The sequence below is a fragment of the Trichomonas vaginalis genome, chromosome II (assembly GCF_026262505.1).
Source record: "Trichomonas vaginalis G3 chromosome II, whole genome shotgun sequence".
Classification (NCBI taxonomy): domain Eukaryota; phylum Parabasalia; order Trichomonadida; family Trichomonadidae; genus Trichomonas; species Trichomonas vaginalis.
The window spans coordinates 19,089,009-19,101,790 of NC_067204.1; the positions used below are offsets into that span (position 1 = coordinate 19,089,009).

The 12,782-nt window shown below is 31.5% G+C and overlaps 9 protein-coding genes and 2 pseudogenes across 11 annotated transcripts, besides 1 other annotated feature; 3 read left to right on the forward strand and 8 right to left on the reverse strand.

Moving 5' to 3' along the window:
- Positions 1 to 11,641: part of a mobile genetic element that runs on past the window's edge.
- On the reverse strand, positions 218 to 385 carry TVAGG3_0570670 (uncharacterized protein; the record flags this gene model as incomplete). Its single annotated transcript, XM_051238774.1, has 1 exon — positions 218 to 385. The coding sequence occupies one exon, from the start codon at positions 383 to 385 to the stop codon at positions 218 to 220; it is 168 nt and encodes a 55-aa protein (XP_051096598.1).
- TVAGG3_0570680 (Prim-pol domain family) lies at positions 1,500 to 2,354 on the reverse strand (the record flags this gene model as incomplete). Its single annotated transcript, XM_051238775.1, has 1 exon — positions 1,500 to 2,354. A coding segment is annotated over one exon (855 nt), but the record flags the coding sequence as incomplete, so codon positions are not given.
- TVAGG3_0570690 (uncharacterized protein) lies at positions 2,778 to 3,266 on the reverse strand (the record flags this gene model as incomplete). The annotated part of the gene is made up of 1 exon (XM_051238776.1): positions 2,778 to 3,266. The coding sequence occupies one exon, from the start codon at positions 3,264 to 3,266 to the stop codon at positions 2,778 to 2,780; it is 489 nt and encodes a 162-aa protein (XP_051096600.1).
- TVAGG3_0570700 (integrase core domain containing protein family) lies at positions 3,760 to 4,236 on the reverse strand (the record flags this gene model as incomplete). The annotated part of the gene is made up of 1 exon (XM_001290905.1): positions 3,760 to 4,236. One exon carries the CDS (start codon positions 4,234 to 4,236, stop codon positions 3,760 to 3,762), a length of 477 nt encoding a protein of 158 aa, XP_001290906.1.
- Positions 4,856 to 6,121, reverse strand: TVAGG3_0570710 (keratin-associated protein family; the record flags this gene model as incomplete). Its single annotated transcript, XM_051238777.1, has 1 exon — positions 4,856 to 6,121. The coding sequence occupies one exon, from the start codon at positions 6,119 to 6,121 to the stop codon at positions 4,856 to 4,858; it is 1,266 nt and encodes a 421-aa protein (XP_051096601.1).
- Positions 6,915 to 8,004, reverse strand: TVAGG3_0570720 (annotated as a pseudogene). Its single transcript has one exon. A coding segment is annotated over exon 1 (1,090 nt).
- TVAGG3_0570730 lies at positions 8,024 to 8,800 on the forward strand (annotated as a pseudogene). The gene has a single exon. A coding segment is annotated over exon 1 (777 nt).
- Positions 8,808 to 9,426, reverse strand: TVAGG3_0570740 (uncharacterized protein; the record flags this gene model as incomplete). Its single annotated transcript, XM_051238778.1, has 1 exon — positions 8,808 to 9,426. A coding segment is annotated over one exon (619 nt), but the record flags the coding sequence as incomplete, so codon positions are not given.
- On the reverse strand, positions 9,851 to 10,738 carry TVAGG3_0570750 (protein of unknown function, DUF4106 family; the record flags this gene model as incomplete). Its single annotated transcript, XM_001310938.1, has 1 exon — positions 9,851 to 10,738. The coding sequence occupies one exon, from the start codon at positions 10,736 to 10,738 to the stop codon at positions 9,851 to 9,853; it is 888 nt and encodes a 295-aa protein (XP_001310939.1).
- Positions 11,642 to 11,661: 20 nt separating the features above from the next.
- TVAGG3_0570760 (uncharacterized protein) lies at positions 11,662 to 11,958 on the forward strand (the record flags this gene model as incomplete). Its single annotated transcript, XM_001316951.2, has 1 exon — positions 11,662 to 11,958. The coding sequence occupies one exon, from the start codon at positions 11,662 to 11,664 to the stop codon at positions 11,956 to 11,958; it is 297 nt and encodes a 98-aa protein (XP_001316986.2).
- A 211-nt stretch (positions 11,959 to 12,169) lies between these two features.
- On the forward strand, positions 12,170 to 12,673 carry TVAGG3_0570770 (protein of unknown function, DUF4107 family; the record flags this gene model as incomplete). Its single annotated transcript, XM_001310935.1, has 1 exon — positions 12,170 to 12,673. One exon carries the CDS (start codon positions 12,170 to 12,172, stop codon positions 12,671 to 12,673), a length of 504 nt encoding a protein of 167 aa, XP_001310936.1.
- Between the last annotated feature and the right edge of the window lie 109 nt (positions 12,674 to 12,782).

Sequence of the window (12,782 nt, forward strand, 5' to 3'; positions counted from 1 at the left end):
CACCAGGTTAATTAACTTCTTTTAAAAATGATGACAGCATGACATTTAGACAACAGGTACGAAAGGAGGAAGGCATTTATGAATTATTTTTGAAGAACTGAAGGTGTCACCACGTCACCATGTGTCACCAGGTTAATTAACTTCTCTTAAAATTACTGACAACATGACATTTTGACATCACAGCAGGATTAATGCAAAAATAAATTCAAATCATACTTTATAAAGCTTCATTTACAGGTATTTCATCATCAGTAAATGAATCCTCATTATCGTTTGGTTCAACCTGTTTATATAATCCTTTCATTTCTTCTTTCAAAACATAACACCATGTTTGTTTACCATCTATTCTTCTCTGTTTCCTATCACATTTATCCTTAATGCTCATTTGGAAATTATTGTCTTTCATGTCTGATGGTTTGCAGAATAGAGCATTTTTACACGTCATACCTGCACACAATTCATCATAATGTGTATTTATCCATTCATCTAAAGGATTTGTTGATAATTCTATTAAATCTTGTTTGGCTTCAGTCATCGGTATGATTCGTACATTAAATGATGAAAGGTCATATTGCATAAAATACGTCAGTAAATTATCATAAAATTCCTTAGTGCATGAATCCATTAAATTCTTGAAGTAATCAAATTGACCCTTAAATTTACCATTAACTCTTAAAACTACGTATCTTCTGTCTCCAACTTCAATTTTGACAGGGTAAACGTTATTAGTTACCAAAATGAAATTGGCAACATTCTGAGCAGTTCTTCTGGGTTGATTCTTTTCATTAATTCTAATCTCATTATCCGTAATAATTGATTTCAAAGCGTTGAAGTTTGCGAGTCTGTCTTCACCTACATTCTTGAGTTCATTAAGTACAAGAAACATTTTATTTTCAACTACTGAATTGAAATTACCCGTTAGCTCACTTATTTCAGTAATGTTTTTACATGAATAACCGGCGAGAAGTTCAGAAATAATGTCTGTAAATCTGTTTTTACCTGTTCCCTGAAGTCCTTTCAAAATAATTGCTGTTTCATTCTTGATTCCAGGATGTTGAATCATTGATGCAATCCAGCCGAGAAGGTATTTATACACTTCATCGTTATTATCACAAATGGCTTCTTTAATGAAATTCATAAACATCTCAATTTTTGAGTAATTCTGGTTTTTCGAGAACGTTGTATTTATAACCTTGAAACGTTGAGAAAACATCTGGAGAATCAGATTTAAAGCAAACACCCTTAACGGTTAATGAGGATAATTGATTTAGTAGTACATCCCATGCTGTTATTGTTTTACCTTCTTCTTTAAATAATTTACTCATTTTAAGTGACTCTTTCATGTTTGATTGAAGAACGAATGATATTTGATTCATTTTGTCGTGGATATTATAGTCCTTTTGAATGAAATATTTATTTCCACAATCTACAAAACGGATTACACGTGATAAATCCTCAATTACTTCAGAACTGTTTTTATACTGATGATTTTCAGCCTTGCGTCTAATATCTGTTATCAAAAACGAGTCATCAAGTTTTATATCAAATGTTATTTTTGGCTTACGTAATAAAGGTAAAACGTATTCATCATAATATTCCTTTTGATATAGTTTTAGAATCTTCACCAAAACAAATGGAGAAGTCATTAAATGTGCATATCTACTACGTGCTTTTTCAAAATTACTTTTTGCATTTTCAGTTAAATTGCAGAAGTTATAAACGTTATCGTATGCTTCATTAATTAAATGATTAGGTAACGAATTAATTGCTTGAAACAGTGTGAATAATGTAACTTCTTTTTCTAAATTCATGTTTCCACCGTCATTATGTACTTCAAAATCACTGATACCATCAACTATGCTCTGGGCAAGTTTATCGTCAATGTTTACATCTTTGTTTTCATTCATTATACTCTTTATTTCTTCATTCTTCTGTTCAACTCTTACCTTAATATTCAAATCATTTAATATATCGTTTACTGTTCTAGTTAATGTTGAATCGTAACTTCCACGAATGAATGAGTATGTATTGATTGGTTCTGTTGCATTCTTGCGAACTCTTGAATCAGCCATAACCACTAATGAACGCTTTGAATCATCCATAGAAGTCATTATGTCAATATCATAATCATTGCAGGAATAGCATTTAATCATTCTGTTCGAAACTGAATAGAAGAAATTAGTGTTACAATAAATGTGAAGACCTCCTGAAGCGGTTTTAACGATAACATCTTTATCCGAAAGTTTTGATAAAATATCTTTTCTAACTGTTTCTTTAAGTTCATCATTGTATGATTTATTGATATCAATATCTATAATCGTTAAATTTGAAATTTTATTTACTAATAAAGCCATACCAGTTTTCCTTCCTCTTCCTCCATCGTGTTTGAGATAGTTATGTAAATCAATCTTGTTTTCACCAATTCTTTCGTTGAGGGTTTTAGTTTCTGCCACAACTAATTCCTCAGCTAATAATCAATAACTTTTTCATCAGAAACGATATAGTTGCTGTTGTTGTTTGTTGCTGTCATTTATATAGGAATAAAAAAATAAAAATAATTTTAAAACTAACTTTATTTTTGGACTGCATCAAATTTCCTGGACTGTTGTCTAAATGTCATGTTGTCAGTAATTTTAAGAGAAGTTAATTAACCCGGTGACACATGGTGACATGGTGACACCTTCAGTTCTTCAAAAATAATTAATTATTGAATAACCTAAAAACCATTAACGATAAAATATATTTTTGGTCATTTATGACAAAAATAAATGGTTCATTTACTCACAATATTTTTGTACAAAACGACCCCAAACTTTTAACTTCTTTTCTGCAGCTTCTAATGCTATCTTAGCGAGTTCATATTCTCTAAATTCTCTCTTTAAATCTTCTTGTTCCCATTGGTCTAGTTCGTATGGAGAATTTCTATAACCATAACATATCTCACGTTCATGTTCTAATTGTTTTTCGCGCATTTTTCTAACTTCTTGTTCGAACAAAGGTTTAGCATTCTCTACTGTATCTTCAAGTTCTTCTTCATCTAATTTCTCATGAACTTTCTTGTCTATGGAGTCCATAATATCTTTGACATAAAATGCATACTTTACAGAGCACCATTCAGCAACAAAATGAATGAGGTCAGGATGTATGTAAATACCTTTGAATTCATTTATAACACCCTTAGTAAGCTCATAAAATGCTTGCTTTGAGGTCGAGCCACTTTTGGCTCGACCGTATTCTTTCAACCAAAACTCAAGAATTTCCTGCATTTTAGCACTATTGAGAAATCTGTTTAAATGGTTTAACTTTCATGCTTCTCTTGCCATCTTTGTTGCATTAATGTAACCATCCTTGTCTCTACGTAAGACTTCAATACCGTTATAAGTGCCTTTTGTGAATGTTTCGCCATTAGATTTGTTCGTGAATGTTTTTGCTTCGACTGACATTTCTGTTCTTACATACAAAATAAAAAAAAATAAAAATAAAATAAAAACTAACTTTATTTTTTATTTCGGGAAAATTCATGAAAATTCATGAGGGTAGAAATGAGGGTAGATATCGGGTTAGATCTAGCCTTTCAAAGAAAATATATTTCTGGTGTAAATTTCATGAAAACATTAATATATAAAATTCATGAAAATTCATGAGGGTAGAAATGAGGGTAGATATCGGGTTAGATCTAGCCTTTCAAAGAAAATATATTTCTGCAGTTCATCCATTAGTTTATTACCTAATTAATTACAGACATAAAATATATTTAGTTCATAAAAATTTTTTGATTAATTTTGGCTTATTTTTATTCTTCCAGTAATCCTTTTCGAGTTCCGATAAATGTGTAGGGTTCGATTCTCTCAAATTTCTAGAAGGAATTTTATCATCCACACCTCCTTCATAAATGACAGTGTATTCATCTTTGTCTTCATCATAACTCACAATTTTATTAACTATACCTCTTTTTGCTTCATCAACCGTCTTAGCTAATCTTCCATTTTCGCTTTCAACTAATCGAAATCGTGGATAAAACGCAACCGAATGGTCAGCTGCTTTAATTAAATAACCATTACCCTGTGAGGAATCAACGATATAATAATCATCACTTAACTGATTTCTTACTTTTTCATGTGGTTTATGTTCAAGAATGATTCTAACTTTAGTTCCTGGCAGTAATGATGAACTTCTTCTTTCCTCCGTTAACATTCTCTTTTGTTTTATGTATTCATCCTCCTCTTTTGAAGTCATTTCGTTTGGTTTAAATCCTGTGCTGTTATGGGTGGACTTATTATAAGCATTAATGACTTTATTCATTGATTCCTCCGTAAAATCTCTTTCTTTATTTAAATCTCTTAGCGTTCTAATGAAACGATTAATGATACCTAAAATATTATGGTTATGGTCTTCAGTCGTGTAATGAGTAACGTTATGTTTAATCAAAAATTCTGTAATTTCATTACTGAGGTATGCTGAATCCTGGTCTGAAGTTAATGAAGTGGGATGATGTTCTGCCACGAACGTCTGCAAAACTCTTAAAACTTCTTTTGTTCCTTTATTTTTCATTATATACGCAAAAGCTTTACGTGTATTAACATTAATGAAAATCAAAAATGGTGGCTTTCTTCCTTTCTTACTCTGAACGAGTGTATCAAATTGATATGCATCATGGGTTTTCGAGTAAATGGGAAGGTAGTAGTCGTATGGATTAACTTTAACCTGATGAACTATATTTTCATCATAAAATCTCTTAATTTCTGTTCTATCATTAAATCCCGCATTCTTTGCAGCTTCATAGAATTTTTTAAATGACCTCCACGGTGATGATTCGAATACTTCTTTTAAACTCATTTATGTAAAAATAAAGATTTTATTCAAGACGGTACCATGCGAATACAGTCATAAATGGTGGCATATAATCTTCACCCGAGCCTGTTGGATTTGTTGTGAAAGTATGGACATGATTTCCTCCTGGTTCAGTTGGTCGAAAAGTCTTTTTTGCTGAATTGTTATAAGATGGAGATAAAACGTCATTGCCAGCTTTATAGTCTGAGTTGTATAATGGGTGGTCTCTTAATGAGTGGCTATGGTCGCCAGAAAAGTTTGTCGTTCCTGTATGAGTGTGCGCAGGTAAGTTTGCTTCTAAAATTTTCTTTGAACCACCTGTTTGATTTGAAGAGTTAGCACAGTATAAGAATTTATCTACAATCTGCTGCCATGTACCAAAACCTAAAACTGTTGCGGGATTTGTTGAATTCATTGATGTATATAAAGAACCAACAGGATATATAGCTTGCAATATTTCATTTTTCATGCTTGTAATCGCATTTGTTGCATCAGTTCTAAATTCATCGAAACCATCGAGAACATGAGTAAGATTATTATATTCCACATTCTTTTGACCAGGTAATTGATGATGTAATTGAATGTCATTAACTGTTAATGAATCTATATTCGAAAATCTTTCATTTATTTTACCATTAACTGCATCATTCATTTCCGACTTCTTCACACAATTTTCATCTACATAAGTTTTGTCGGCTTTCTTATCATATAAATCTTGAGCAGTGAATTTAACATTATTTTCATCATCCATGACATAAACATTTTTACAGCTAATGTCTTTCTTTGTTGTTATGTTTTCATTCGATGTTAAACCTTGTGGAAAGTTAGGAGGTTTATAATATAATGCATCCCCACCAGTTCCGCCAACCGTTCCTTCAATACTTTCTATAGCAACAGTTGAGAAGGAGTTATGTGTATGTTCTTTATCTGCTTTTTTATCTAACATTGCTGGTAGTTCATATGTTTCAAAGTTTCTGACATGACCTTCGATATTTATACATTTGTTATTTAAGGAGTTTAGTGTATCTTTTACGCTTGTACTTGGATTCTCTAAAGGTGCACTTGAACCAAGGGTATAGTTCAATATTATGTCGTCTGCTCTAACAGTAGTGAAGGATTCATGTGTATGGTTCTTGTCAGCTTTACTATTTAATGTAGCTTGAAGTTCATTTATATCGGATATATTGTGTTTATGAGATTTCAAAACTTTGTTCGTTGCGTCAAGTTCATCTTTGTCAGCTTTACTTTTAATAGCATCTTCAAAAGTTATTTTTGCCTTAACTCTCAACATAAATCTTGGTTCAACTAATACACCGTTAACAAAGAAGTATGAAGCATAAATTTCATTGTTATAACCAAATGCTTCTGGTGCTTTACCTGTGTCATACTGTACAGTACAGCGTATGTCATAACCTTCAGCACGAATGAATTTATATCTTCTTTCATTAACATCTTCCGTCTTCACTTCTTCATCCTGTGTTAAATATCCATGATAATCCGTTATAATCTGTTCATCTGAACTTATATAATGAACATGGTTTTTATCTGCTTTATTATCTAATTTCTCATTAACATCATTCACCTAATTCAACTCTTCCGCCAGAACTCTTATTATCATTAATCTTTTTCATTAATTCAGTAATTACGTCATAAAGACTATATTCTGTTTTCGGTTCTGTAAATAATGAGTCAAAATTTCTTTTCATCATTACATCACTTACATTAATGATATCAGCTATACCTTTTTCATTTATTCTCTTCATTAGTTCTGCAATAATGACGAATATATAATCTGTTAATTTATTCTCTTCATCAAGGGTTATAGAATGATTTGAAATCGAATCATTAACACCTCTAAATAAATCAATAACTTCGGGATACACGTTTTTAATGTCTCGAATAACCTGACCCGTATCCTCTGGTTTCTCCTCTTCTTCGTGGGCTTCGCCCTCGCCGCTACGCGGCTTTATGTCTCTAGCCATCATCAACGCAGCCATAACCGGAGGGTTTGTTGCTACCTGTTCGAAAATCTGTCCGTTATGTATGGTATATCTAAATAATTTCTTTGTGTTTGTTAAAACATTTGAAACAAGTCTTTTAAAACCATCTACAAAATTTCCCGTTTCACCTAATGTTCTTGCGGCATCTACAAGCTCACTCATTCCCGCTTTTGACCCCAAAAACGTCCATATTGCATTTATCTCACTCTGTATAGCTGTCCATTCAGCGAAACTAACACCCGCATTCGCTAAGTCGAAAATGAAACCCAGTGGATCGAACTTAATTCCGCCTTCTTTTTCAATTTCAACGAACTCACTAACATGAGATTTTAAATATTCTTTCGTTAAAATCGTTTTTCCTGATGTCATGCTGTTAACGGAACTATCACCGTCAAAAGTTAACGAATTCAATTTCGTCATTGATGCTTTTATTTCATACACCGCTTTATCTATAGTTTTTGGCTCACCTTCTTTAGAAGTGTATGAAACATTAATGAATGAATTATATGTATTCATGAATGAGTTAAAATCAATGATTTTCATTAATGAAGCTTTTAATGATTCATTAACTACTGACTCCCTTAATTCAATTACTGAACTGTCATTAATGAAAGGTACACTGCAAACCGTCGAATTTGGATCAAATGCCGTAGTCGGTGAAGGAGTATTAATTATATAAGTCATTAAATCATTAAGTGATGTAAATAATGTTGTAATTCTTGATTTAATTTCTTTAGCATCTGTTATATACGGTAATTTTATTTCTGTAGTTTCTGAATTAAAGATATTCGCTAAAATGTTTTGTAAACTGTTTTGAACAGCTGTATAAACCGTTGAATTCGGAACCTTACGATTTCACCATCCTTAATAAAGGGCATTGCACATGGCGTAGTGCTTGGGTCAAATCTTTCGGGATTATAATTCAACATATATTCTAATGCTTCATAAACAGACCTATATACTGTTGTGTTATCTTTTTCAATAATTTCACCTTTTATAAAGGCATTGTACATGGCGTTAATATTGGAATGAATTTTTCATATTCTTTCCATGAGATATAATGTTCAGTTTTTCCATCAGTGATAATTAAACTCATCATCAAATGAAAACGTGTATGAACCAAAATTAATCTTTTCGCCCTATCAGCTTCATAAGAATATGCGGATATACTCATATTTTTAATTATAATAAAAATGTTATTCTATTTGCAAAGTACTGACCTAATGATTACGGGACATTAAAATTACAAACTAACCTTGGTCTTCAGAATGAACCACTAGCTTTCAGAGTTCTTGATTTTAGCACTATCGCTTCATTTGTTATAACAGACACTAACGATTTCATTATATTTGAAATTGATGGTATTAGTACTGAAATTCATTTTAAAGCAAGAAATAAATATGATATTGATACGTTAGAGAAAAAGATTCAGGATCTCATTGATGAAAAATTTAATGGAGCCGTTAACTGTGAATTAACTGATTCAGGAATAATAAAATTTAGTTCCGAAAAAGAATTTAAAATTACTGATATGACTCATCGAGCACGTTTATTACTAGGTGCTTATCATCAAGAATTACCATTAAAATCTTCTATTGAAAATCAGAAATATATAATTGAAATGAAATCTGCACCCAACATATGTTATGGAAACTGTTTATATGTTGAATCAAAAATAAGTAATGTAACAGGAATTTCAGGAGTTAATAATAAAAATTCTGTTATAGAATATAAATCGTTCTGTTACGCCGTTAATTCTGTATTCATGCCTAATTTTCCGATTTTATTAAGCACGAAGGAAAATGGGTTCGAATTCAACCACACCATTTAAAAGATATGACATTTAGATTAGTTGATTTTCAAGGCGAACCAATTGAAATTAAAGCTCCTGTGCAGATGACCATAGAAGTTGATTTTTGGTCTAATATAAGAGCTAATGGACTAGATGATGAACCAGGATAAAAATATAAATTTAAATTAATTCGTTAAAACATATTTCAAGCAAGAGTTTATATTCTGTTGAAAGTTTTGTGTATTCATTCGAATATTTATACTTAAACTCAACTCCTGTAGTTCCTGGTGTTTCGATTATTCTAATATTACCGATTTTCATAAATACCGGCATCTGACCGCAGTATTCGATTTCGGGGTCGAGATAATCAATAACGCACTGTTTCCCTGTTATTCTTGATATAACATTTTCTAAATCATCCTTTGTTAAAATTATTTGGTTCTTACTAATTAGATTTGCCAAAAGCTTCTTATCGTCTTTGAGTAATATTGTTTGGTATAAATTAAGGAGGTAATGGTCTACGTTATCTGAAGGATTAGTTTGAATAGTTGAATATGGATTATCTTGAGCTTCTCGCGATATGATTGGTTCTAATGGAGGTGGATATTCTAACTTTACTTCACTGTTAGCGTTTGCGTTTGACGCTGTGTTTAAATTAACGGATTTTAGCTCCGGTTCTTTATCTTTCAAGTTTTCGGAGCTGTAATTTTTGATTATAATATTATTTGTCGTTCTTGAATCAACATTCGACGTCGGTTCGATTGGAACATTCACTGCACCGGCTAAGATGGATTTACTTCTCATTTTCTAGAGAATAAAAACCTTTTATTACTATAAAAATGAATAATATCTTTGATAAAGGTTTAAACGTGAAACTTGAAAATGAAAATATAGTTGAATTCACTAAAACGGGCGCAGTTTATAAAGATGTTGAGGTGTTAAATAAGAAATCAAAAGGCAGAAGTCGAAATATGAACATCGATTATAAACCATTTACTATTTACGTTAATGATGGTTCTGGTGGTTCAAATATTAAATATGCCGAAAGTAATAGAGTTTATGCGTTAAAAGGTGAGGCACCATCAATTAAAAACAATTATTCTAATCTTTATCCTCAAAAACTGACTGATCCAGAAAGTGTGGACATGAATGACACCAAAAATATAAACAGAAATGGTGATAGAGATGGATGGAATCTATTCACAACACATCATCTAAAAATAAAGCTTTAAAATAATGTTGGTCTTTCCCAAGGTATATTTTTAACATTAATTGTATTAGTCATTATATGAACTTCTAAATATGAACGTGGTGAAATGAGTGATTTATAAGCATCCCAGATTTCATCAAAAGGTAATGTTATTCCTGATTGCTTCCAAATTAATTCTATATCGTATTTTGAGAAACCTTGAAATATAACGAAATCAGTAATTAAACGTTTTATGTTTAAAGCTAAAAACCTCCACGTTTGCATAAGTATTGCAACAGTCATGTGATAATGTCTGACTTTAGTAATTAAATTAGCTAATGGTGAATCTGGTTTTGAAACTAAACCTTTACCAGCGAAATCATCACAAACTAATAAAGTGTTTGATGGATATTTTTTAAAAGGATATTTTGAAAGTTTCGAGAGAATGTAGTTTGTCAATCGTTTCATATCATGCGTACCATCCTGCTGTCTCAAATGATGTTTATCAATAATTCTTTCCATTTCTTCCGAGGTCTTTTGCATTCCTGATTGTATAAATTCAACTATTGCATAATATTTCTTCTTTCTTCTTATATATCGTTGAAGAAAAGAAATTAATTCGCTATCTGGAACTTTAATTACTGATGCCTGAACTTTACTCATAAACGTCTTCGCTGTTGAATTCATTGAATCTGAAGTTGCTGATATAATGATTTGGTCATAATATGAATCTTGACCTAATCGTTCAGTAATTAAAATATGACGAATTAAATTAAAAGTCTTTCCCGAACCCATTTTTCCGCAATAGAAATACACACCGTTTGAACAGAACTGATAATCCTTACTGAAGGGAAGAATTAATGAACTATTGAGTTTATCAGATTTTTCATTCATTTTTTCATCTACTTCTTCAAATAAATGTTTCATTTTATTATAATTAAAAATGCAAGTCAGAAATTTTGTTAATACCGTTCCCAGTCTTAATGATAAAAGTATTAAAATCTATTATGAGCACATATTTTCACAACCGTTTAAAATAATCAATGGTGAATACATTTATGAATACCCTAAACACTGGGTTGATTATAACACTGGCGAAAAAGCAATTGAAATAAGACAGATAAAAACCATTCCTGCAGGACGAACCATTGAATTATATAACTTTGGAATAATAAGAGATAATCATCAATATGATTTACAGATTTATATAGATTTAGACACAGGAGATGATATGACAGCATTTAATAAAAAGATTAAATCGGTTCTTATTGAACAGTTAAAAGGTGCCGGATATCCTCAACCTAATGAAGTTGATATGTTTTATAGTTTTGAAACTAATTCAATAGAATTTCGTGTTAATTCAAATTCAAAAGCTGGTTTCATATTTGATTTAAAAGATGGTGCTGTCGCGTGATGAGATTGAAAATATATACACGAATAATAATTTTAGAGCTATTACAGGAATCAATGATGAAGAATGTTTTAAGAAAATGGCTCTTTTTGGAGCAAAAGAAATAGCATTAATCGACCTTTTAGAATATTTACCAAAATCAATAGCCGTGAGGCAGAAGGTAATTTATTAACTTCAATTTCTTTTCACAGCGTTTGGTCAAGAGAACCAGTAATAATTAAATCGAGTATAAGTGAGTTCGCAGAAGATTCAATTTTATGTTTAACGAACTGCTTATATTCTCCGCCGAAGCATTATTCAATAACTAATTTGTTAATAAATTTAATATAAAATTAGTTGAACCATCGAGCCTAAAAGATATTGTCCTTCCTGGTGATAGAAAAGATAGTATTATTATCGAACTCATATTAATCGCTTATTAAAATTTAATTATATATAAATGAGTTCAACGACTGAAAGCGCATGGGCTAGTTTTGATGAAGACCCTAAACCGCGGAACTATAATAGAATTGTAATTCCTGTAGGTCTTTTATTAGCTGCTGGTGCTGTAGCGGGACCATATTTATATAGAAATTTATATAGAACACCGATTAATTCAACTGCCGGGGCTGATCTTATTCCAACAGGTCTGAAAAAATCTACACCGATTCAAGCAAGCACGACACAGAAAGCGCAAGGAAGGCAACTCCCACATAGTACGCCCGCAGTTAATTATTTAAAGAATAGAAGAAATTAATTTGTAATAAATGACGTCGTTAAATGTAAAAATAATTTGTGATGATATTACTATCATTGATGATGTAAGTAAATGTGCTAATATAATTGATAGAATTAATGAACTAATAAAGAGGTTCAGTGGTGAAAAAGTCAGAGTTTCATTAACGTTTAGCTCCGATGAAAAATTTTATGAGTTAATCATTATGAGAAATGATTTTAATAAGCATTAAATGGTATTTTCAACACTATCAGCTTTGTATGGAGGTTATAAAGCTATTGACGGTTTAACTGGTGGAGCTGTATCAAAAGCTTTAAAAAATAATGCTGGAATGCTTGTGGGAGCTGCTGCCAGAAAATTAAAATCTGAAAAGTTAAAGAAATTAGGTAACTGGGTCGCTGACCAGTCGCAAAACCTTTTAGGTGAAGATAATGAAATATCTAAGCAGCTAAAAGATTTTAAAGGTCAGCTGAATGGTGAAGAGTTTAAATTAAATTCACTTAAAGAAAAGGAGAAACAGCCAGAATATCCACCAGTTGAGGCACCGCCGATTAATTCAGCACCAGCGCCAGTAACTGCGGTCGCACCATATGACCCTGGCGGTTATGGAAGACCTTTTGACCCTAAAACAGGAGATTCGAATTGGTTCCATTACGGTCGAAGATATATTTTAGCTAAAATCGCAAAAGCAAAGAAACTGTTAAAAACTAAAAAGAAACCAAGAGTTTTAAAGTAATTAAATGGTTAGAGATGTTCTCGAATACCCTGCACCACCTGAAACGCCTAACAATAATGATTTATATAATCGATTGAAAACTTTAGGTAAAGCGTATTTATGGTTTAAT